At 40.2% G+C, this 23,194-nt stretch overlaps 1 protein-coding gene, 1 long non-coding RNA gene and 1 other non-coding gene across 8 annotated transcripts in view; 1 reads left to right on the top strand and 2 right to left on the bottom strand.

Moving 5' to 3' along the window:
- The window catches only part of AGGF1 (angiogenic factor with G-patch and FHA domains 1), a 34,304-nt gene extending 25,356 nt beyond the window's left edge, over positions 1-8,948 (top strand). For both annotated transcript variants that reach the window (XM_088130250.1, XM_088130251.1), the window contains exon 14: positions 5,585-8,948. In XM_088130250.1, the coding sequence (XP_087986376.1) occupies positions 5,585-5,788 (204 nt within the window). In that variant the 3' untranslated portion in view covers positions 5,789-8,948. The remainder of the gene's footprint in view (positions 1-5,584) is intronic.
- Positions 1-21,064, bottom strand: part of LOC107326316 (uncharacterized) — a 44,625-nt gene extending 23,561 nt beyond the window's left edge. For 2 of the 5 annotated variants that reach the window (XR_015793862.1, XR_015793858.1), the window contains exons 1-2: positions 9,654-21,058; positions 8,371-9,334 (exon numbers count right to left, since the gene is read on the bottom strand). This is a non-coding gene — a long non-coding RNA (uncharacterized LOC107326316). Of the gene's footprint in view, positions 1-8,370; positions 9,335-9,653 lie in introns of all 5 variants that reach the window. The other 3 variants (XR_015793860.1, XR_015793861.1, XR_015793859.1) reach the window with 3 other exon arrangements.
- Positions 8,682-8,809, bottom strand: LOC112541617 (small nucleolar RNA SNORA47). The gene has a single exon (XR_003085607.1). It is a non-coding gene; the product is annotated as a small nucleolar RNA SNORA47 (small nucleolar RNA).
- Positions 21,065-23,194: the final 2,130 nt, after the last annotated feature.

Genomic DNA, 23,194 nt, shown 5'->3' with positions numbered 1-23,194 from the left:
TGATAGGTATTCATTGTGGTAGGAAAGTGGCAATGCTAGAAAAGCTGGATATCAGGGCTGTGCATGGAACCATGGGAATTGGGAAGGACCTTGGAGATCATCCCATCCAACCCCCTCCCCAGTGCAAGAATCCAGTACTGTCACCTCCCCAACAGCAAATGGCCATCCTATTTAAATACCTCCAATAAAGGAAAGCTCATTATCTCCTGAGGCAGCCTGTTCCATTGTTAAGTAGTTCTTACCATTAGGACTTTTTTTCCTGGTGTCCAATTAAATCTGCTTCCCTGAAATTTAAACCTATTGTTTTTGTACTGTTTTCTGGAACACCTCTGAACAATTCTGACTCATCTTCTACATGACAGTCCTTTAGATACTTCAAGATAACGATCATGTTATCCTTCCAGGTTTCTCTTCTCCAAGCAAAACACACCTAATGCCTCCACCTGTTCATGTTTTTCCTTCCAGGTCTCTTATCTTCTTGGTTATTGTTCTGTGAACATGCTCCAGTTTCTCAGTGTCCTTCCTAAGATGCAGTGTCCACAGCTAGACACAGTATGTTAGGTGTGGTTGACCAGCACAGAATAGAGAGGAAAAACTATGATTTCTGTTCATGATGACACCATGGTTCTGTTTATGCAGGCTGCTAGGATTGCATTTGCTTTTTTTGCAATTGCATCGCACTGTTGGTTCATATTCAGTTTGTGATCCACCAAGATACCTAAATCCTTATTTAGGATTGCAATTCAGTATGCTTCCCCTCCCCCCCATCCTATTATCATCGCTTCAATTTGGCATTTTTCTCTGCTGAAATTCATCTTGCTAGTTTTTGCCCAGTATTCTATCTTACCAAGATTCTCCAAAATCTGCTAAGTACATTACAATAAATGAATATTTATATTATCCTTGAAGAGATTTGTTTTCCATCTACTGTCATCCACAAATTTGATAGTAATATTTTCTAATCTCTCATCCAGTCATACTGAACAGCACAAGACCTAGAGTGGAGCCTGCAACTCACTTCACATGGTGCTCCTGATACACACTTGTCAGATATAGTTGTTCAACCAACTTCTTATCCATCTAATGCTAGCATAGTCCAATCCACATTTGTCATCATCTGTATTAGAATTTCATGTAAGACTTCATTAAATTCTTTGCATTCTCAGTCAGCTAAATCAGTCACTCTATCAAAAAAAGATCAGATTGATTTGATACAATTTATTTTTTACAAACTCACACTGCATCCTGTCAACAATGCATTTTTTCTAAATGCAACTAAATCCAACTGCTTAAGAATTTTGCCCAGTATCAGTCAAACTGTCCAATTCCCCTTTTTGAAGATAGCAATGACATTTGCCTTGCTCCTGTCCTCTGGCGCTCCACCAGTCTTCCATGAAATAGCAAAGAATACAGAAATACAGAAGGAGGCTCTGAGATGAAGCTCCTTTTGGATGTAATTGGAATGGTCCTGGTGTTTTCAACACATTCATGATAGTCAGGCACTCTCTAACATCTTTTTACTTACTCACATTACCACTTCCTACTTTTGTTGATTGTCTTACTTAGATTAATGTCCTTTGTGGAGAAGCTCAAAGCAAAATAGGTATTGAGGTCTGCTGTTTCCCCATCACCTGTTAATACCTTGCCATCCTCTCCTTTTTCTTCCTTTATCTCCTGATGTAGCAAAAAAAGTCCTTTTTGTAGCTTTGATCTTCCCTTGAAAGCCTAAATTACTTTCTCATTTTAGCCTAACCATTTCTGAAGTTATTAGCTATTTGTTCGTATATCTCTTTGGTTTTCCATTTCCCATACAAATACTTTTAAACTTGAAGGCTCTCTGTGCATCCACAAAAGTTTCCTAAACTTCCATTTTTTTCCTCATGAAATGGTGTGCAATCATATTTCCAGTATTTTATTTCTGGGAAGTTTCCAACTTCCTAGTCATCTTTTCACCTGATTTCTGGCCATTGGATCTTACCTAGTACTTCTCTCAACTTGTTGAAATTGGCTCTCCTGAAACCTAATGTGCATGCACAGCTAAGCTCCAGTCTCTTTTTCTGTAGCATCCTGAACTCCGCAATGTCACTTTCACAACTCTTACCTCTTCCACCAGTGATTCCCTATTTATTAGGATCATGTTTCAACAAGTCTGCAATTTCAGGCTTCCATATGCACCTGAAAAAAGATAGTGCTGTTTCAGAGAATCAGGATTAAAGCAGCAACATCCTAAATGCATATTATTAAAGCAGCAATGTTTTTTTCTTTTCACATTTTTTGTAGAAATGAAGAAGGAAGTGTTTTTTTTTAAGAGGTGCTGTAATCATGCCCTGCATATTACAAAGTATCTCTTTCAGATCATTCTTGAAGCATACATTATATACCCCCCTGGTTATAAAATTTGATAAAAAATAATAGAATTAATGCTGTACATATGCTAAAAGCATTTTAAGACTAGGGTAATATGTTCCTGTTTAGTTGATACTATATACATAACCTGACTGATAAATCTATTTTGGAATTACAGAAAAAGAAAGTCAATACAGGTAGTCTTCACTTATCAACCACTCGTTCAGCAACCGTTTGAAGTTACAATGGTGCTGAAAAAATAACTTTACCAATTTACCACCTTAACAGGGTCCCTCAGTCACGTGATCGCCATTACAGTCAGTACGCATTGTCCTGTGCCTGACCTGTGTTTTTTTCTTTTTTTCTCCCCTTGCAGAGCAGAAAGTTTAGCGAGGGGGGATTGCAAGAGAGTAAGTGGTTTGCTGTTCTACACATCGAAAGCAATGCGATGGTGATGGCAGCGCGGGTGTGCTACGCAAACAGCTCAAAGTACTCTCTTGAAACCCCTTCTCCAATCTCTCTTCTCTGTGGGCGGGGGGGCTGGAGGCAGTCTCAAAGGAGAGATTGCCTACAGAAATTGCTTGCTTTTTTCTTCCCCCCACCCCACAGCGAGGAGAGATTGGAGAAGGGATTTCAAGAGAGTACTGTAAGCTGTTCGTAGTGCACCCACGGCTGCCAGCCTTGGGCTGCCATCACCATTGCATTGCTTTCGATGCGTACAAGACAGTAAGGAGGCACTCAAGCATTCCAAAGGGCGGAGGAGTGGTTAGGAGGCAAATAAAGGTGTGAAACTGACGAGTCTTTCTTGTTTCTTTCCAGCTGGAAAATACAGTTGCAGTCACATGATTTCCCTCTTAGTGACCACTTTGCTTAGCGGCAGAGTTGCCAGTCCCAATTAGGCTCATTAAGCGAGGACTACCTGCAACCATTTGAGGCATAATGCAAACTGTATTTTAGTCCAAAATAACCTTGGACATATAACCCTCTAGTTAGTTAATCTAGGATCATCAGAGGCAGATATTTTCTGCCATCTCAATTCCCTTGGAGAAGAGCCTAAGATTTGCTGCTGCTTATTTGGGTACTGCCAACAAGTATTTGTGTATGGAAATGGGAAAATATAAAGTAGGAGTGCACATGGAATGGAAAATGTATGTTTCATGCATGAAACAAACATTGTGGTTCATAATTCAGCTGGCCTGTTCTGGGTGTGTCATGATTTAACCAGACTGAAACCTCAAACGTTTTAGTTGTTTCTGGTTTCATCTGGAAAAAATCTGCAAGGGTCTCATGAGCAAGTAGGATAAGATGATGTGCCTTGCCCATTCTCCTCCCTATGCCTGTGTGCCAGCCTGCTCAGTTTATCTCCTTTTTGCTGCCACACATGAATTCAAGTGTAAGACACCTGCCTGGCCCTCCACCCCTCTTCGTGATCTCCCAGCACCCTCCTGCCATGACCCATCTGTCTCTCCCCATTCCCAGTACCTTTTGTTCCCTTACTTCCCTGCCACTGCTGCTGTGCTCAAAAGCATGGCATACCCACCCAGCCCACTTGTCCCCCCCCCCAACCTTTTCATCACCTTACTTTCCATTCCCTGCACTTGGCTGCTGCTGGGTGCAAATACTAATGGTTTTGCATTTTCCCCTCTGTCTCCCACACCAGAACATCTCTGCTCAGAACATATGTGTTATGTCTAGGCACAGACCCAGAATGTGTGTTCTGGGTCTGTGCCCGAACATAACATATGTGCTTTGGACAAGTATTGCCTGTTCCATGCATGCAATGTTTTGTAATCCCTACTACTTAGTATTAAGATGCCTGTGATTGGGAACTGACCATTCTGACAATGTAGTAGGGATGAGCAAACCATTCCAATGAGATGCTTTACAATACGCAGGAACACTAACAAAGCAACTTTTCAGTGCATCTTTTGTAATATTTGTGCAGCAGTTTCCCAACAGCTGGAGTAAAGTAGCTGTGCATGCATATACATGCAGAGGCAGCTGTGTGAACCTTGTAAAATACGTCACTGTTTCAATAATTGAAAAAAGGGCTTTACTCGAGCTTGTGTACATTGTAAAGCACCTCTTTCATATGTTTTGCACAATCTGACAGCATAGGTATATGAACAGTGGAGTTGGGATAACCGCCATTCTGCTTTGACAGAATGCAAAGTTTTGCTTTAAAAGCAAAGGAATCTGTGCACAGATGTCATATGAAATTGTATTTGCAAGGATATAGTTTGTGCACTGTATTAAATTTACTGGAACTGATAAAGCAAACAAATTCAAATTTCTCAGTGATCTTTTCATTTTTGCTGCTTGCTAACAAGCCTAAGAAACATGATATGCATGCATGATACGCATGGCTGTCATACTAACATGATATACAACAGGGTTAAGAAATTAAGAAATCTGTTCTGAAACAGTAATAAGGCTTGCAATAATTTGAACTGCAAGGATGATTAAACTTTGAAAAAGTCTTTCAAACTATAAGAGCTTTTGTTAGGGGTGGCATGTTTGGTATTTCAGATGTTGCCATATTGGAACTCCCAGGAGCCTTAGAATGGTCATTGATGAGAAAAACTGAGAATTATACCTCAGTGTCTGAAGGGTCACTGCTAACTCACTTTAGGCTTAATTAAGTTGTCTAAGAAAATTGGAAGGTTTTCCATGTATGATAAAATTAAAGGGTGAAGAAGTACTTCACCTGACTGAAACATACATTTGAAATTTGACATTGCAAAATTAATTGAAGGCATAGCTACAAAACATATTTACTTGTTTTGGTAAAAAAAAAAAGTCTTAAAGACACTTGAAAGTACAAGAAATTTCTTGATTAATGCCTGATCTTGTAATATACTTGGTAAAATCTAAGTCTGCTATGCAGTGGGACTTCCCCATCTCCCTCACCTTTCTCTGTAGCCTGTCTCTCTTCTAGAGTATATTTTGAGGCCGTGGCTGGGAGAGGAACAAAGTAAATCCAGCAATATATTTCTATATGTTATTATATATTCCTATTAGCCATTTGGGTGTCTTAATGCCACAAAGGAAGGATGGAATTGTATATACAAAGCATTAATTCACATTGCCAGTGCCTTAATAATATTTTAGCAAAGTAATAAGAACTTTATTTCCAGGTTCTGCACACAACTCTGTTATTTTCAAGTCTAACACAATAATTAAAATTACAGAGTGCATGTTTATTGAATTTAATTTATAAAAATTCAATGTCTAACAGATCAAACTTCAGCTGCACAGAAAGCACGCAGGCTTAGGTGCAAGTATGCCTATTTCTGCTGAAGAGGTTCAGATCATCAATACCAAAAACAAAAGGAATTGGGAAAAAGCAAGAGAAAGATTTGCAGAAAACTTCCAGGATTCTAAAACGCTGAAAAAATGCACCGAAGGATCTAGCCTGAGTAAAGAGAAGCAGCAGAATTAAATTCATAACTTACTAGTTTATGTAATTATGAGATTTCTTTTTTTCCCCTTAAAGTTGGAAGTTTATTTGTTGTATATTAGACTGCTATATATGCTCACCTAATTGCATTGTCAGATTTACATGTTGATTTGTTTCTCTAACACCAATTTTAGGCATAAGATGTGCATGAATTGAAATGGTGCAGCTCTTGTTGAAGAGTTTTGGAAATGAATATGAGGGTAATTCAGGATTTTTTTACTCCACCACTGTGTTGAAATAATTAATTTCTATCACTTTTTGGATCTTCATGGTTCTCACAGGAGTCTGTGGCCCGATGCAACAGAAAGCAAGCAAACAAGAGCCGAGAGAGAAGCAATACTGATGCATCTCACTTTCATATAATATGAAATCACTAGATTTTCTAACATTAGACAACAATTCTATTTTAAATGCAGTATCACTATTTTTGGTGAGAAAATAATATACAAAAGGCCACACAGAGGGCCTTATTTTCTTCTGTGAAGAATTTTGAGGGTTGTACATTAAGCTTCTAGTATTCTGTTGAGGTAGCATGCTTAGAAACAGGCAGGATACTCAGCTCTTCTGCACATTAAGAATTGCGTTACACAGTTCGAGGGCTAAACTACTATAGAATTCAGAATCTCCCTAGATTCAAGGATTGCTTTTGATGACCAAGGATGATTCTACTCCAGTTTAGCTTTTTCAATATGCAGGGAATTCTGAGGTAGGAAATGCAATCATAGATTTGGAAGTGGCACAATCTAGGACTTTGGTATCATAAACCTGTCTTAAAAGTATAGATTAGCCCTAGAAATTAGACTTTGGTCTTCAGTCTGTACTGCCATACACCTTAAGATTTTTAATAGGCAAGCACTATTTATTAACCTTTATCCATTGCTGGCAATGGAATTTAGGCTGGAATTTCCCCCCTTCCCATTTTCCTTCAAGGCAGAGACTGAACATTTATTTATTGAAATGTTAATAAACCATGCTTTCAAAGGATGTGCTGTGAATTTTTAACTCACAAAAGACATAAACGAGAAGAATTTGATCAAATTTCATTTGTATTTATGCTACTTGTACTTACAGATAGAATAATCTACATTATGAGTAACTGACCTGAACAGTGGCTAAAAGTGCTTAGTGGATCAATGCTTGGTTTTATTTTTGATTTTTTAAGATGATGCTGGAGTTCTTATATCAAAGTCCAATGGCCTGAAAAGATCATTCAGCCCCCATTTCATCCAAATATCACTACTTAATCTTTTAGAGGAGGAAGCTGATTGATAGCCTTAGTTTTAAAAATCTTTAAGCCCCTTTCAGAAGTTTAAATTATTGGGAATAGCAGCTTGAGGTGGCATGTTCATTCTTAATTAATCCGAAATGTCTTCAGTTCTCTAAAAGACACCTATTACAGTGGTACCTTGGGTTACGAACGCCTCTGTTAACGAACTTTTCGGGTTACGACAGCTCCGGCCGCAAAAATTTACCGCGATTTGTGAACTCCGCCTCGGGGTATGAGCAGGATATGCGTCCATTTTCCCTCCCGTGACACGGTCTGTGGCCATTTTTCTGCCCGACACGTGGTCCGTGGCCATTTTCCCGCCCGACACGTGGTCCGCGGCCATTTTCTGCCCCTGACACGTGATCCGCGGCCATTTTTCCGCCCGACACGTGGTCCGTGGCCATTTTTCCGCCCCTGACACGTGATCGTAGGGAGGGGGACTCCCTCCAAGCAATAGCTGCCTCCCTGTCCTCCACGCCAGAACGGATTAACGGTAATTACACTGAACCTTATGGGGAAATTTCCTTTGGGTTGCGACCAATTCGGGGTACGACCAGAGTCACGGAATGAATTAAATTCGTAACCCGAGGTTCCACTGTATACCTTAACCATGCCCTCTCCCTTAGCTCTTAGACAACTAATGAAAAATTGTACTGAAATATCTAACATAATAATGCTAATACCAGTCACCTGCATAATTCTGTCATCCCCAAACAGTAACGCTTCTGGAACAGGCATGCTTTTATGCAAGCTTTTTTCAACTGCCTTTATTTGATTAGTCTCAGAGCAGAACAAAAAAACAGTGGTGATAATTTTAATTACCAGATTTTAGAAGTGAAACTTTAAACTGAACAGTTTCATACAAAAACAAGACTATTCTCAAAGCAAGTTAGCATGTTTGTAAGCATTAGTGGAATTAGGACCAAAGTGTCATGTATTATTTGATTACAATATATTGGAACTGAAGGATGTTTAAATAGGTTCACATAATGTGCAGAAAGTAGAAGCGTACTCAAATGTGCTGGGTTCATATATCAAACTAAACTATAATGGGATTTGCTTGATTTTGGTTTAGTGTAGGGGTACACAACTCAGGCCCTAGATCCCTTTCAAATTTTGCCACAATACTGCATTTTTCAATGAAATAACGTGGAAAATGTTAAATATAAGGCGTGGAAGTATATTAATAATAATAATAATATCTGAAGAAGTTGTATAACCTTGGTTTAGCAAAATAGGTGAATCCAGACTTCGATGTTTAGAAAATTGCTCTGTAAAGGATATGTTAGAAGGATACCTTGTTAAGTATTTTGTTTCATGTGTACAAGTGATGTTAGATACCCACTGTGCCAAGGTCTCTGTTTTTCACAGGGTTTTTTTGGTCATCCTATTGGGAGGAAAAGAGCTTTGAATTAATATTTATGATCTAACTTATCTATGTCTAAATTCAGTTATGGAACATTGAGTGCTATGGAAAATTTACAAATCAAATCATCAAAATTTTATTTACAGTCGTAGACCAAACATGATTTACAAAAATAACACTATTTCATAACTAATACTACTAGAAAATCTACTTCTTTAAATTGCCATGAGGTTTGAGAAAAATATATGCAAGTAGCAATGGTATTCCTATATGAGTCAAAGGAACATGACTTGCTTTTGCACAATTTGATTTTGGAGGTTGTAACCAATAAATGCAGTACATGGAACTGCCTTATTTTCTCAGGCCTCCTTAGTGGGCCATTTATTAATTGCACAAGAGACAATAACACTATTTACACTCAAAGATTTCATGGACAGTATGTAATATCTTAGAAAGCATCTTAGGCTGCAGTCCGAGAACTTACACAATGCATCAGAGTTCACTTTTGCCCACAGCAAAAGTCATTTTACTAAGCTTACTATTTTAATAATAATACAGTAAGAGGATCTTCACATTTTTCCCTCCCGCCCCCAATTACAAAGAACAGTTCCAGAGATATAATGAATGAAGTACAGGAACTAAAAAATCCTTTGAAAATACAAATACAAATTAAAACAATGTGAATTTTGTGGTCTTCACATTTGGAGTACAGACTAATAAACAACAGAGTTTTTCATTGACCTCATTGTCCCTGCATGTGCTTGTAAGCATCGCTGCTGTAATCTACAGCTTAAGGGTCCCAGGTTCTCTCGCTGCTGGCGATCAGTGAGCCTGAAATGGTAGGACGCTACTGGGAGTGGATTCTGCTCCACGTGCGCTAGCAGTACAGTTTAACCTTGAAAAGAATGTAAAACCTTGTTTGTCCTAAAGATAATGCGCGCATTTGCTAAGATTTCCGCCCCTCCCCCCCGCTTCAGTTACACTGGAAGTTAAATGCTTCCCCGCGTCGTTAAACTAGGCTTACCAAAAAAAAAAAAAAAAAATCTGGTTAGCTTTACACAAGCTAAGCCATGCTGCCTTTTCTCTGCTTTTACACTTGACTTTTAGGGCAGGGTAAACATCCAGCCCATGAGATTTACAAAGGGTTTCTAGAATTCAACGTTTCCGTTCCCATTCCCGCCCATTTTGCTTGGATTGCCTTTCCAACTACTTACCCTTCCCGGAAAGATTTCCCAAATTGTAAGCAGTTTTAATCCATCCAGTTCATTTTGAATAAGTCCTGATGTTTAGAGAGCGCTCTCGGCGACAACAACCTTACGAAAGGCAACGTCTGTTCTTCTAAAGTCACATTAGCAATTCCACAATTTCCCCCATCGCCTTCCGCTTCTGAGGCACGGAGCGTCACGTGCTTTGCCTTAAAGAACCCGACCGCAATTTTGTCCGTGCTCTCCTCTGCAAAAGTAAATTCAGCTGGCAGTTCTTTTAAAGCAGTGCTTTTCAAACTTGGTAACTTTAAGAGGTGTGGACTTCAACCCCCAGAATTCCCCATGCTGGCTGGAGGATGTGATTCAGTGCTTGGAGACTGTTAAGATATGGGTGGGAATCTCAACAAAATGATTTGGCTGAGGATTCATAAGCCAGCTATATCCAGAAACAGTCCGTCTTTTACTCTCAGTGAGATTTTTCTGCCATAAATAGAGCTGGCCTGCAGTTTGGGGATTTTCCTGTGCTTTATTTCAGCTCCTGACTGAAGCTTGAAGGCCCCAAGAGGGCCTTCACAACATTACAGCTTGTGCTCCAGTTGTAGCCATTTCTCGAAGTTCTTTGTTCCCTTGTCACTTTGTGTCTGGACTACTGCAGTTTGCTATAGGTGGGGCTGCCACTTAAAACCAATTAGAAACTTGAAGTACAGTACCATGGTGTGGCCTGAATAGTTATGGGCGTAGCTAGACTTACCCATGTAATAATAACAGCATTATTGCGGGAGCTGCATTGGCTGCCAGTTGGCTTTCAGGCAAAATTCAATGTGCTGGTTATCGCTTTTATAAATGGCGCAGAGCTTGGACATCTCTGCAATAACTTTTCTGAGTTGGTCAGTCCACCCAGTGAGAACTAGTAGAGAGGATTTGTTGAGGTTCCAAATTTGAGGAAGTGCCACCTACTTGGGTCCCATGTTCAAGCCTTCTCAGTGATGATCTCTGCACCTGGAATGGCCTATTCCTGGATATCTAGACCATCCTCTCTCTTGCATTTTTTGAGAGCCAAGAAAATATGGCTCCTCAAAAAGTCATTTGGGGACATTTGAAGATTCTGTTGCCTGAATATCGACACCTAAGGGCCTTGTTCTTGTTTATATTATTAATCCTTTATATTGTAGTTCTGTCTGGTTACTCGCAAGCAGGAATCTTTGGAAATGGATAAGCATATAAGCTGAACAAACAAACATCTCAATAGAAATGTTGTTAGTTTGGATCTGGCTTAGCGTGTTTTGTGGTGTATTCAGGAAAGTAGTTTAACCAAACAAAAGCATCCTCAGACTCCAGGGTCACACTTAATATTTTTGTGCCCCTTGATTTTTCTCCAACCAGAAATGCTGAAAATTGGCCATATGGTTTCCCACAATTTTGAGGTAGGAAACACATTAAAACTACAGAAGGATTTACATTGGCTTAACTTATTTAAGGGAGTAGAAAGAAACCACCCAGAGCTCCCATTCCACAGAAAAAGGCAGAAAATTATGGCATTGTTTACAGCATGCTGAGTTTGGGAACTCTTTATAACTATTCATTAGCCTGCAGTTTGGTGACCCAGAATGTGATCTGAGCTTCACCTAAGTTCCATTATTAAAGAGATTCTGGTTAAACAAGCACACCAAATTGTGTACTGCAGTCACCATTGCTGGGGGAAGTATAGGTAGTCCTCACTTAACAACAACTCATTCAGCGACCGTTCAAACTTACTGTTGCAGCATCCCCAGAGTCATGTGATCGCGATCCAGGCACTCAACGACCAGCTCAGAATTATGACATCACAGCATCCCATGGTCACGTGATTGCCATTTGTGACTTTCGGTGCCGGCTTCTGACAAGCAAAGGCAATGGGGAAGCTGGCAGAGGTTGCAAATGGCAACCATGTGACATTGCGCTTAATGATGGCGGAGGATTCACTTAAAGACGGCAACCAGAAGTGCCAGAATTGCCATTGCTAAATGGCATGGTCATGTGATGTTCCACTTGATGACCACATTGCTTAGCGATGGAAATTCCGGTCCCAATTACCATCCTTAACCTGTAGTGTTAAAAAAACACCCTGAATTTGTAGACTTTTGGTTCCAATTGTTCCTTTTGGCCACTAGAGGCTGCCATAACTATAGCAGAATCAACCAGCAATCTTGGGTGAGCTGCAAAGAGTAGTGTGGAGGACAAAACAGTAATTAAAAATAGTGGTAGCTATTTTTTAGCAACAGAAATTCCAGTCCCAATTACCATTGTTAAATGAAGATTACCTGTATGTGAAGCTTTGGATTTTGCAGCTGATGGCTTCTCCTTTAGCAACAATGACTTCAACCAAACATTTCCTGTACCTGTTGATTTGTTCACAGAGAACTACTTATTTGGGGTCTGTCTTGCAAGAACTATAGGTCATGCCACAACATTTCAGTTGGATTAAGATCAGGGTTTTAAAAATATGAAATTTCTTCCATGAATGCCTTCAAGAGCATTTCCATACGAGATCTTTGCACCAGTTCAGAATCACTTCTGGACTTGTCCAGCATCACAGTGTTCAATGTGTCCAAAACCTGAGCCAGTTTATTACTAAAATTGGCCAAAAAAATGCAAAAAATGTACTTATTTGGTACATCCAAAATTGCAACAAATGGATTTATTGGTTTGTTTATGTGAAATCTGTAGAGCTTGTAGGTGAGAATTTGCCTCACTCCATCTCCTGGCTTTTCTGTCTCCCCGTTCCCCTAGATGTTCAGCTGCCATAGCTTTATTCTCAGCAGTGTTCTGAGGCTGAGAGAAATGAAGATTTTTATTTAGATTTGGAAGGCCACCCAGCTCTCAAATGACTCTGGGCAGCTTACATAGTTCAAAGAAGAAGAAAAAGGAAATGAAAGAACATGTACGACTGAACAAAATCACTCATGGCATTGCAAAAGAAAACTGCCATGAGCAAAACAAACAACCAAACCTCAGACCTGTGAGCAAAGGCACTTTTTCAAAGACTTACAGAACCTTGTAGGGTGAGAGTCATGCAAACCTCTGGGGAGATGTTGTGCCAGAGGGCAGGCACTGTGACAGAGAAGGCAAACAATGCAACTAGCAGAGCATTGATGACACATGGGTGCGTTTAAGTACACCCATTACTGCTCACCTTGCTGCATTTTGGACCAGCTGCAGTTTCCAGGTGGTCTTCAAGGGCACCCCCTTATAGACACTGGAGTAGTCCAGTCATGAGTTGACTAGGGCATCAGGGACTATCTGAAGGGCCTCCCATTCTAGTGTCAGCCCAAACAAATACACAAGACTAAGAAACCAATGCCATATAGATCAGGATTACTTTTGTTGTAACAGCTATAGTAACAACATCTTGCAAGTCTGAATGTGCTTCCCCCTCCCTCACTTTATCTTTGTGTGAACTAGGGAGGGGCTTATCTGAGACGTTTTCTCAAGTAATTTTCTTGGCCCAGGCTCATGTTCCTCTTATCTGACTGTTGTCTTGGTAGCAGCTCTTCTTCCTGTCCTTTCAGGCCTTTCCTGACACCTAGATCTACTTTTAGGAATGGGGACAACTAGCACATCAGATGGGTCAATGCATAGTTAAAGAAAGAGAAAGATACCAGCAGCACCATCTAGTAAAGATGTGGGGAAAGAAAATAAAAGAGACAGTGTTTTGGGGAGGGAAGAGAAAATAAGTACTAGGAGAGGGAAATAAAGTTGGAGGACAGGAACGAGGCATAGAACATCTGGAATTGTGTGTATGTAGGTGCATGGATGGATGAGTAATTCCTCAGAGGTCTTTTGCTCAAGGTTCCTTCAACCTTGGTAAAATAACTGTAACTTTTCCGGTATTATGATAAAAACATTTGGGGGGATCCCTAGCTTTGAACTGTCTCTAGGTGGGCAGTATCTGGCCAACCTTGTCTCAGTGTAGAAGTTGAGTCTTGGAACTAGCCTGCATTTGGATGGACTGCCCCAGAGAATACCAGGATATAGGATAGACTAGGTAGTTGAAAAAAACATCCCAGAAGACAGTAGCAAACCACTTCAGGATTCCTATCAAGAAAACTACATATATACAGTATGTCCATGAAGTCATGAGGCGTGGAACAGAACATGAAGAAAACTTACCTTTACCTAGTTTTGAAATATTTTCCTTCAATAACAGCATATACAATCTGGAGAACATACACCTGAAACTAGCTGGTTGACCTTGGGCCAGTCATTCTCTCTCAGCCCTAGGAAGCAGGCAATGGCAAACCACTTCCAAAAAAAAAAAAAAAAACCTTGCCAAGAAAACTGCAGGAACTAGTCCAGGCAGTCATCAGGAGTCAACACTGACTCAAAGGTCCACACACAAACAATCTGGAGAAATAGTTTCAGCCACTATGTCTGGGTTTTAGTTGATTGATAATCATGTTCTAGCAGTACTAGATTTTACAGTTTCTTGGCTTTATACACATGGACAAGTTGAAGAAAGTTTCAGTTACATTAATATGATGTCAAGTGTTGTTTTTGAAAAAAAGTCTGATCTCTTCCCAATGTTCTAATTCTTTTGCACTGTTTACGTAACAGCAATTTTCTCTGGAAGTACATACTATTCTTATGGGTTTAAAAGACCATGCAATGTTTGTGTACTTTATGGAAATATTTGTTCACTACTTGCATTTTGAGAGCTGAGTCATAATTTTGATAGCAGTTAAATAATCATAATGAACTAAAAGGTCATTTTCAGAACTGACCCTATCATTCAATAGCTGTTTTGCAGCAGATTCTCAGTGATATAAAAGAGCAGCAAATTGTTAATTTATTTTTATTGCATTTTTACTGCTAGGGAGTGGGAGAAGTATTTGTGGAATTTTCTGCTTCATGGGCCAAAAAAATTAGGTCAGCTGCAAGTAATTTGCACCTTGAGTGGGTGAGAGTACTGTACCCTGGTGCTCTGCTTCAGGAATCAAAATGTTTTCAGACCAGCCAAGTCATACTTTAAGACTTATTTCACTATTAGCAGTGTTGGCATTAACAAATTCTACGTTTTTAACGTGTAGATAAAAGATTTGTTTATTTACATTCTAAAGCTTGCCACTAAACATGGGCAAGCTAGCTGTCTTTTTTACCTAAGAAGCTAAAGTTAGTTCTGGGATGTCCGGGGGCAGGGGGAGGGGGTGGCATATATATATCAAGATGGTGGCTGTAGCCATCTCCTCCTTTTTTAGTTGCAGGCACCCCTGGGTAGTTCTCATGCATCTGGGATTAAAGAAGAGAACCTTTTAGTCAGAGTTCAGATTCTAAGTAAACTGAGCTGGTGCCTCATTTACAACTTATGTATTACCTTGTACAGCAGGAAAAGGGCGGTGCAAATAAATCCTATGGATTGAAAGAGATCTTGCAAAGTGTCCCCTTCACTCCAGGTAGGATAGAGGTTGTAAATTATTGATTGGAAATCACTGTTTTGCAGAATTATAGGAAAATAGGGGTTCAGCTGAAGTTGTTTACCATTTTAAAATGCCAACTTCAGGAAAAAAAAAAAAGTATCCTACGTACATGAGCACACATCCTTTATTATAAAGGACAGTCCTTTATTTCAGAAAGCTGCCCTTTATATTTATTTATTTATTTATTAAAAACTCACTTTTGTCTTTTATCTGGATCATTAATTTTACTGTACAAATGGTAACACTTAATCCATAGCCTTTCACATTCACTTGAAAAATATGGAAATTGAATTGTCTTTTTAAAATAAATTTACATATACTGTTTGATTTTAGATTTTTTAAATTAGAATATGCGTTTTTATAAAATTCTTCTTGGTTTTGCTCTTGAATTTTCCTTTGTAAAACAAAGTTATGAACATAAACAATTTTTTTTATCCTTATGAACTTCTTTCAGATTTGCCCCTGTTTCAGGACTGTCTTTTATTTTTTATTTTTCAAATAATTTGATTAAAGATTATGATTACAATAGTAAAAACTAATACAAATGAAAAGAAAGATAAAAAAATAGAAAGAAGTAAAAGATGCAAAGGGAAAAAATAGGAAAGACATAAAGAATAGAAAGAAAAAAAAAAGAACGAAAAATAAGAATATACTAAAGAAAAAGAAAATAAATATATAAAGAAATGACTCCCAACCTTCATCGCAACAAGTATAAACAATTTTAGTAACTTTTTGCCTTCTCTTAAATTACAACAAATGATCTTTTCTTCCCATATCCCATCTCCGTACAAATCCATAAACCACTGTCATTTCAGTCAGCAAAAGTCCATTAAGGGTTACCAGAAATAACAACATATCTATTTTAACCTTGATCAAATAAACCAATTTTATATTACTTCCTTTTACTTTTAACAATCCTAATCTTTAGTCCCTTCAAATAATGTTGTAGAACTTGATTCTTTTTATTTTTTCTTTGTCCCTTCTCACAAGATTCTTCAAAATTTTAATAAGTCTCTTTAATAAGTTTATTGTCTGTATGCCCCTTTTAATTATTAAAACATTAGCCAGTTTCTTCTCTATGTCCAGTGTAACATCTTTTCCCATGTCATTTTTGTAGCTGTCATTTGTAAGTCCACTTTCAACTCAGTATCTGTCTTGTCAAGTAAAACTTGTTGCTCTTCCATAACATCTTTTAGACACAATCTATCCATAGAGGCAGATATCACTGTTGACATTGTTAATATTAATTTCTGACTTCATTTTTTGAAAGTATCCTTCAGTATTTCCAGTGTTAGAATATTTTGTGCCATTCTGTAACTGTTAGTCAAGTTTATGTGTTCTTCTCCTTAATTGAAATCATAAGTTCCCTCTAGTGTCCAATCTTTAAAATCTTATTATGTTTTTTTTTAAATTCAAAACAAAAGCAGGAAGGATTCTTTATAATTAATTCCAAAATCTTATTTCAAATTTGTGTACCCTTAGTCCATTTCTAGCTTTCTAAAATCAAAGTTTTAATCAACCTTTTGCTGTTATTTCCAAAAAAAATCCTTTAAGTTCTTAAACTTACAGTTAAATTTTATCTCATTAAGGATTGAAGGCAGATTTACCTGATGTTTTCGGACTTGTCAATCCAAAAATTTCTAATAGCTGAAAAGTAGTTAATAAGCAATTTCCGAATGTAATTAGAAAAGGAAGTATGCAAACTTAGTGTCCTTTTAAAGGCGCCAACTGCGATTTGAGCAAGATGACTATTCCCTTGTCTCCCAGTACTCAAAACCTGCTGGAGACTGTCTTGCGGTCTCCTTTTGAGGAGCAACTGTCTGGAGCACTTGTGGGCAATCTCTGGTCTTCTCCTTTATCCAGAGTGATTTGAAGAGCCGGTCTGCTCACTAGCTCTTTGTTCTTTGCTGCAGTCATCGGATCTATTTTTTGTGTAGCCATCTTCAGTCCACCATTTCTTCCTCTGGAAGTCAGGTTTGTCCTTTATTTTTTCCAGGAAAATATGGTCACCATAATCATGACTCATATTCAGTACTGTTTTGAATCTTCCTGAACGTATTGACTGTAAGTTGTATCTATCTGGAACTAAGGAAGATCAATGGAATATATAGGTCCATAGTTTTTTAGCAGATTTATTATTGCATATATGCAATCTTTCAGATATTTAAGTAGCTGCACAGAATTAATGAATTAGCTTGCAATGGAAAAACCTAACAAACAAAATGGAGACTGCACCCCATTCCCCGTCTTTTGGATATGACCAAGATCAAACCCAGTTCCTCTCTTTGCCTAATGCCATCAGATCCAAATTGACCTTCCCTGTCCCAGACAAAGCCTCCTGCAATCCCATCTAGACCAAAGAATAGAAACCTTCCCACCAGCTCACAGCCCAGCCCAAAGGCAGCCCTTACAAGGGAATTGCAACCTAGAGAAGCCTCCACCTTCCATCTTCTTATCAACTGATGGCCTCAACATTCAATCTCCTTCCCTCCTGAAAGGCCCACTTTGCCTAACAATAAAACTTGCCCCTGGTATACTGATAAGGACCTGCCTAGCTTCCCCAAACTGGTCAGCCAATCAGATCCCTAGGATTTCCCGCCTTGTAGCCCTCAACTTCTATAAAAATCTTTAGTTTTCCATTGTTTGGGGTCCCTCTTTCTTTTAAAGCAGGCGCCCAATGATCATTGCAATAAACATGGTTCTTCTCCTCAGTGTTGTGCTCCTTACTTTGGCAAAATTCCATGACCTAGCCTATACTTTATTATTGAATCTGAGGTTCCATATTAATTCAGGATAGCTTAATCAGTGCAATAAATAAATAAATAAATAATTTTTAAAATGCCAACTAAAGATATACAGTACAAAATTGCTGTAAGCTCTCAGGTTTTAAGAACTGTTCATCAAGCAAGCTATTAGAAAAGTATAAAGGGGAAGAAAAAGAATGGCTAATCTGGTACAAACATGAGACATTTCTCTCTTTCAACCAGCTTTCTTGATAAAGGTCTTGAAACTCAAAAGCTTGCACCAAGTTCTGTTGTCATAATAAATGTTCATAGTTTTTTTTCTCATGGCCACAGGACTGCCATTGCTTTTTGTAGTAGTTAATACAAATATAGGTAGTTCTCATTTAGCAATAGCCTTGTTTGGCAACCATTTGCAGTTACGCTGATGAAAAGTAACTTTACAACCAATCCTTACATTTATGACCTTTGCAGGTCTGTAAAGCAAAGGAAAGCTGAAGTAAGATTGTAAACACAGTGATGGTTTCACTTAGCGACTGCTTCACTTAATGACCAAGTTGCCAGTCCCAATTGTGGTTGCTAAACAAGGACTACCAGTACACTTTTAAAATTGGGAGGCAAAGGAAAATTTGTGTTTGTGCAATAAGGTCAAATGAAAGAATATTTTCAATGCAATTTTGTAATGTGCAGATTCTGCCTGTGTGTTTCTTAATTCCAGTTAGACGCAGTTTCAAATTTAATGAAATGAATAGTGGGTTTTGGTACTCCTTGCTTTCTGTACCTCTTTGTACATGGTATTATACAAAATTGGTGACTTTTTATAATTAAAAGAGAACTATAGCAAATGACTGGGACAGAGTATGTTCAAACCATCTCTGAGATATCATCCTGTTTTCTGTTATTTTAATGGACAAAGTGGAAATTTTCTGAAACTGACCCTGAAATGATTTAACCTGCATCTTCCCTTTGAGGCTACATGGATTGAAATAAAATGAGAATATTTATTTACTTCAGTGTGTTTGGAGGTTAAAATATTTATTTTCTGTTATTGATCAAACCCTGCCTTTTCACAGCTCAGTGCACAACAATGTGGTAGATTCTTTGAAGTTGCTTGGCACAGCTGCCCTCTTCCCTTGTTCATTAACTGTATTTACTGCCAGGAGAGAAATTGTTTTCTGGTGAATGCCCCATAGACTATTTTGCTGGTGGGAGGAATAGGAGTGAGTGTGTGTGTATACACACTCTCTGACACACACTCTCTGACACACACACACACAAGTGCACACTTCTATTATATATACAGAGTAATATATAGTGTCTGTGTATGTGTGTGTAATACATACATACATGTATGTACATACATGTGTATATACATACAGAGGCACATTACTATACACACACACATGAATTGAATGAGAACCATTTAGAACCATTAACTGTATTTTCTACCAGGAGAGAAATTGTTTTCTGGTGAATGCCCCATAGACTATTTTGCTGGTGGGAGGAATAGGAGTGAGTGTGTTTTTTCTATTTTATGAAATTTTAAAGTTGAACTTAAATTTGAGTTTGGACGATGACCTGGCACAAGTGTTTATATTTACTTAATTCTTCATCAGATATTTTTGCTGATCCATCCTCCATTTTTCGTTGTGGTTTCCTGAATTTTTATCTACTACCACTTTGCCATGATTTTATTATAATTTATGAACATATTAATCTTTTATCATTTTTATCTTAATGGTTTGAGTCATGCTGTCTGTTTTAACATAAAAATGGCACATTGATATCTCAAATAAATGCAAATAAAATAAAATAAAAGCATTTATATGGTGGCTAAAGAAACTAAGAGTGAGAGTGAAATGATTTAAAGACATAAGATCTGTGCTCTTTTAAAGATACTACATTAATTAAAAAAAAAAACCATTATATCTAGAGCAAGACAGCATGATATGTTTGACTGTGTGTGCTACATTATAAAGGCTATCACAAGCAAAAGAAAATGGACTTCTGTCCTTGATGGAACCAAACCACTGGAAAAACTCCTCAGTACGCTACTTTGCAATTAAACACAGTATATTAGTCCAACTTCAACAACTTGCATACTGTTTTGTACTTTTGTCTAGACTGATCCAGTTTCTCTATTTTCCAGCACTTTGATGCATTCTGCAAAATAAGAGATAACTTCCTATGGAATTCAATTTTTTTAAAAGTTGTTTTAATAATTTAGCTTCTCCGATTATGTTCCAATTCCTTTCCACTTTCACTGTACAAGGAGTACCATGTTAATCTATGGCAGCCAAAAATGAGATAGCACCTGATAGCACCTTTTCAGACTAACAAATTTTATTTAAGCCATTTAATAAAACTTGTTAATCTGGAAAGGTGCTACCAACGCCTTCTTCCACTTTTACCTTTCTCCATGCTATTTGTTTTTACTTTCCCTCCCACTGCACTCTGTTAACCACTGTAGGCCAATAAGCTTCTCTTGAACAAACACCAAGAATTATGAACACATCCGTTGTAACCTGGTAGCTGCATGGTTAAATGAACTTCATGAGGTCTAACCAGGAAAAAACCTCCTTCACAATGCCTTTAACTGAGGTGAACACATATTTAAAGAATAGTATTGTGAGAAGGCAGGGAGAAGTGAGGGCCTCAAACAAACCATGTTTGCTAGGGGAGAGCGCTGTGCACCATGGGGCAGCCTTGGGGGGACGGCAGGAGGGAGGATGGGCAGAAGGCACACTCGCACCAGAGTGGAGAGGGACGGCAGGAGGGAGGAAAGACTGCAGGCAAGAGGCACGTTCGCACCAGAGTGAAGAGAAACGGCAGGGGACGGCTGTCGGGTCAAGTGGGGATTGGAATGTGTATTGCGCTGATTGGATTCGGAAAGTGGAATGTCTGCGGTTTTGCGGTTAATTAGCGGCGCTCCGGGGCGGTAAAAAGGTGAGATTGTGAGCCAAGCCCTCGTAGGAGGGGGAGGACAGATAGGGGGTATAAAAACCTGTCAGACCTTGCTTCGGGGTTCCTCCATTGCTGCGGGAGGGACCCACCTTTGCAAACGTGCCCAATAAAAACTTCTGTCTACTGGATAACCGAACCCGTGTCTGTCGTTTTCTGACAAAATTGGCGAGCCAGCCAGGAGTCCTCGACGTGGACCGGACTGTGGGGAACCGGTGAGTAATCGGCCGTAACACCCCATTGAGGTGTCTCCCGTTTTCACCGGAGTCGGGTCCAGGACGGGACTCCAATCGCCAGTCAGACAGAAGTAAAGAGGAAGTCGGCCGACGAGGGACCTCCGGGAGGTCTGGTGAGTACAGCCTACCCATAATCTCGGGGAGATTAGCGTGGTTACGAGGCGTTGGACGCCGCAAGGGGACAGAAGAGTCCGGGACCTTCTGTAAGGTGGGAAACGTAGTCAGGAAGGATGGGTAAGGCGCAGAGTAAGAGTGTAAGGCCAGGGGCCAGTGGGAAAAACGCAGTAGGGGGAATCCCCACGGATTCTCCATTAGGACAATTGTTGCAACAATGGGAGACACCCTGGTTGTGTCCATTCACCAGGGGTCTGGAAAACCGACCATGATAACTTTGTGCACTAAAGAATGGCCAAAATATCCACTAGTGGACCCCGAATTCCCCTACCATTGGGATACTCTTGGAATCCCCAGTAATTACTGGGTGACCCAACTAAAAAACTACATTGTGGAGCATAAAATGTTAACACAGGAACCCTATGTGGAAGTCTGGTTCCATGTTCATTGGGAGGGGCCTCGACCCAAGTTAGCCAAAATTTTTGTCCAAAAAGAACAGGAGGATGAGGAGGAGGACCTCTGGCTGACTAGACCTCAATGGGGGCCGCCACCTCCTCCTCCTCCTCCTCTTCCTACCGCTCCCCCTCCGGCGCCCCCACCCTATCCCGGGCTGCGGAAAGAGCTGGACCAGCTGAACCAAGACATTCAGAACTTGCCCTTTATTCTAAGGTCGGCCAGTGCCTTCCCCGTCCGGGAAGTCCCGAACGGAACGAACGCACAGGGGGTGACCGTCACCAGTTACGTAACGGTTCCCATCAAACCCAGTGAGTTGAGGGAATTAAAAAAAAAAAAAAGACCCTCCCTCGTATGCAAGAGAACGCCCATACCGCCGCCGAACAATTGGAACTTTTTCTCGGCCCGGTGGAATACTCCTGGGGGAACTGAATTACATTTTAGCCCACCTCTATACGCCAGAAGAAAGGGGCCAGATTTGGCGAGCTGCGCTCGGGGCTTGGGAGCAAAGGAATGTAAATGTCCCAAATGCCCCGGCCGCAGATACTAAATTCCCTCTGGCAGACCCAAATTGGGATCCCAATAATGCTGAACATCGGGAGAACATGAGAGGAGTTTCCCCCCGTACGACTAGGGGGGTCATGGTTCCCCAACCGGGACCCACGGGGAACCCTTGGTAAACATCACGGTGGGTCCCACTGGCGAGGAACAGCAGTTCCTCGTGGACACCGGAGCCTCTCGAACATCGCTGTGCCAACCGATCCCAGGGATTGCGAAAATCCCGGGGCACGTCGGTATCGGTGATGGGGGTGGGAGGCTCTCCGGTCAAGGCAGACGTACTGGAGGGAGTGAGACTGGAGTGGAATGGGAAGGAGGTAACTGCAGATGTGTTACTGATCCCACAGGCGAGAGTGAACTTGCTGGGAAGGGATCTAATGGGTAGTCTAGTAGTGGAGCTGTGGAATGTGGAACAGGCAGAAAGGATGTGTTTGTTGCGAGAGGCGGATGTGGAGGTTGTGAACCCTGAGGTATGGGCAGGGGAGGGGGGGGCGGGTCGGTTTCGCATCGCCCCAGTTAGCATCCCCTTGAAACCAGGGGTGACGGGTTTGCGGCAAGCCCAATACCCGCTGTCCCGGGATGGGAGGCGTGGGCTGAAGCAACAACTGAGATGGACGGTGCTGCCCCAGAGGTACACCGAGAGCCCCCTCTTGTTTGGACAGGCATTGGAAGAGAAACTCCAGGGGTTCCGGGCCCCTGGGGGTTCTCGGGTGCTGCAGTATGTGGATGATTTGTTGGTGTCTGGAGAGAAGGAAGTAAAGGTGAGAGAAGACTCAGTGGCTTTATTGAACTGGTTGGCTGAGGAAGGATTGAAGGTGTCAAAAGGAAGGTCCAATTTGTGGAAAGGGAGGTCAAGTATTTAGAACATGTACTCCGGAAGGGCGAGAAGTTGATTGATCCTTCTCGGATACAGGGGATAATGCAGTTGAAGCCCCCTCATACTAAAACGGAGGTGCGGCGGTTTCTGGGTCTAGTAGGATATTGCCGGCTATGGATAGATGAGTACATGAGCAAGGCTCAGTTTCTGTATGAGA

Source organism: Python bivittatus, unplaced genomic scaffold (assembly GCF_059951505.1).
Source record: "Python bivittatus isolate LINGU-HERP-01145 unplaced genomic scaffold, Pbiv_v1 ctg000850_np1212, whole genome shotgun sequence".
NCBI classification, from domain to species: domain Eukaryota; kingdom Metazoa; phylum Chordata; class Lepidosauria; order Squamata; family Pythonidae; genus Python; species Python bivittatus.
Note: the sequence above shows the minus strand (reverse complement) of the source record. Positions and strands in the feature narration are given on the sequence as shown.